Source organism: Salvia splendens, chromosome 4, assembly GCF_004379255.2.
Source record: "Salvia splendens isolate huo1 chromosome 4, SspV2, whole genome shotgun sequence".
In the NCBI taxonomy this organism is placed as follows: domain Eukaryota; kingdom Viridiplantae; phylum Streptophyta; class Magnoliopsida; order Lamiales; family Lamiaceae; genus Salvia; species Salvia splendens.
The window spans coordinates 10,758,597-10,761,287 of NC_056035.1; the positions used below are offsets into that span (position 1 = coordinate 10,758,597).

A 2,691-nucleotide genomic window follows, 5' to 3' on the forward strand; every position below is an offset into this window, starting at 1 on the left:
AAGAAATCGCACCTTACGCGAGAGTTGTTGGCGGCAGTGTAAAAAAATTAATCACAACGGGGGAGTTATATATTGCACTGCAGCTAAGGTTTGCCAACGATAAAAAGGAAATTACCTAATTATGTTGAGGGTATAATAGTCTTTTAAGGAGTATTCATAGTACAATGTTTGGTAAACCAAATAGAGGACTACTTTTCTGCACTTATGAATATGACAAACCAAACAGGGAGTCATTCAATTGTTAAATGTGCATATCTAGATCCCTTTATTGACTAGAATAATTATCTTTGCATATCTCCTGAGAGAAACCAAACTAGCCCTTAAAAATAGCCCTTAACAAATAGAGATGCAAGACCAAGACCCAGTAAAAGTCTTCTACGCGTCTCTCCTTCTTCCTAACTCTTCTTTCTTCTTCATCTAATAAGGAAAAAAAACAAAACTCTCTCGAAATGGCTTCATCGGCAAGACACTCTCGAAACGGACTCGTCACTATCATGCTATTACTGCTACCAATATTAGCCACTGCACAACCACGCACCAACGTAACACTTGGGTCATCCCTCGTTGCAAACTCTGCCAACTCCACTTGGCTCTCGCCTTCTTCTGAATTCGCTTTCGGATTCCAGCAGACCGCTCCCAAAGGCGGCTACTTGCTCGCCATCTGGTTCCATCAAATACCAGAAAAAACTATCATCTGGTCCGCCAATCGCGACGATCTAGCCCCAGAGGGTTCACGAGTCCAGCTTGCAGCCAATGGGAGGCTCCAGCTCAACGATCCCACAAGCCGACTGATCTGGGCCGCAGAGTCCAGCGCCGCTTCCTACGCCGCCATGCTCGACAATGGCAACTTCGCGCTCTTCACCGCTGCTTCAGCAAACCTGTGGCAGACCTTCGACCAGCCCACCGACACATTACTCCCAACCCAGATACTCAATCAAGGCGGAGAGCTGATCTCCAGCTTCTCCGACAAAAATTTCTCCCGTGGAAGATTCTTGTTCAGGCTGCAGACCGATGGGAATCTTGTGTGGTACACTAGAAACTTCCCCATGAACGACATCATCAGGGCGTATTTGGCCACAGCGACGGTGGGAGACGGATTCCGCCTCATCTTCAACCAAACCGGATACTTTAACCTCGTTGCACGAAACGGGACTCTGCTCAGCAATCTCTTCTCGAACCTCGGAGCTTCATCAACACAGTATTACCAGAGGCTGACGCTGGAATACGACGGCGTTCTGAGGCATTATGTATATCCCAAGTCTGATAACTGGACTGCTGGGCGGCCGAGGGCGTGGTCCGTTCAGGACTTCTTACCTTCGAATATATGCACTCAAGTAAGACAGGATACAGGCGGCGGTGCTTGTGGTCTCAACAGTCTCTGCTCCATGGGAATCGATCAGCGGCCGCGATGCCGCTGCCCCTTCGACTACTCTCTCATCGATCCTAATGACTTGTGGAGTGGATGCAAGAAGGATTTCCTTCCGCATAGCTGCGATGCAGAATTGCAGGACAGTGATCTCTTCGTGTTCAAGGACATACCTGATGCGGATTGGCCCGACTCCGATTATGCACACTTCAGCCCTGTCTCGGAGGACTGGTGCCGACAGCAGTGCCTCACTGATTGTTTCTGTGATGTTGCTATATACAGAAACGCCGATTGTTGGAAGAAGAGATTCCCTCTTTCTAACGGGAAGATCGATTCCTCAGTTGATGGAAAGGCTTTGATAAAGGTGAGGGTTAGAAACGCCACCGTTTTGGATCCTCTCGGGAGTAAGTCAGGGAAGAAAAACAGATTAGGCCTGATCATAGCCGGTGCTGTTTTGTTGGCTAGTTCAGTGTTTCTCAACGTAGTTCTGTTTGCATCAAAACTGTTCTTGGCCGGGAAGAAATCGAAAAAGGTGGAAGATGAAGGCAGCTTAGTTTATCCCGGACTCAACATAAGGTGCTTCAGTTTCAAGGAGCTGGAAGAAGCCACCGATGGATTCCACCTTGAGCTGGGCAACGGCGCGTACTCAACAGTATACAAAGGGGTTCTGTTGGAAGAGAATGGAAAGGTGATCGCGGTGAAAAAGCTGACCAGAATGGCAGATGATGCAGATCAAGAATTCAAAGCCGAAGTGAGTTCAATCAGCAGGACCAACCACAAGAACTTAGTCCAGTTAGTGGGATACTGCGCTGAGGGCCAAAATAGGCTTCTGGTGTACGAGTACATGAGCAATGGATCTCTCGCCAACGTCTTATTCGTTAACAAGTTGAAGCCAAAATAGGCTTCTGGTGTACGAGTACTATGACCGGGATAAGGGGGACGAGAGGGTATGTTGCGCCAGAGTGGTTCAGAAACATGCCTATAACCGTCAAAGTTGATGTTTACAGCTACGGGGTGCTGCTGCTGGAGCTGATGTGCTGCAGGAAGAATTTCGAGCCGGATGTGGAGGATGAGAGGAGGAGGATTCTTAGCGACTGGGCTTATGACTGCTGCTGCGACGGGACAGTGGCGGAGATGGTTGCGGAGGATGAAGAGATGAGAGATGACATGATGAGGTTTGAGAAAATGGTGAAGATAGCAATGTGGTGCATTCAAGAAGATCCAGAGTTGAGGCCACAGATGAAGAGAGTTGTTCATATGCTTGAAGGCTCAGCTCAAGTGCCGCCGCCTCCGGATCCTTCTACTCCACTCCTCTGATGCTTATC

General features: G+C 48.5%; 1 protein-coding gene across 1 annotated transcript; it reads left to right on the plus strand.

Annotated features, from left to right (window-relative positions):
• Positions 1–449: 449 nt before the first annotated feature.
• On the plus strand, positions 450–2,267 carry LOC121800635 (G-type lectin S-receptor-like serine/threonine-protein kinase LECRK3). The gene has a single exon (XM_042200162.1). The coding sequence runs from the start codon at positions 450–452 to the stop codon at positions 2,265–2,267; it is 1,818 nt and encodes a 605-aa protein (XP_042056096.1).
• Positions 2,268–2,691: the final 424 nt, after the last annotated feature.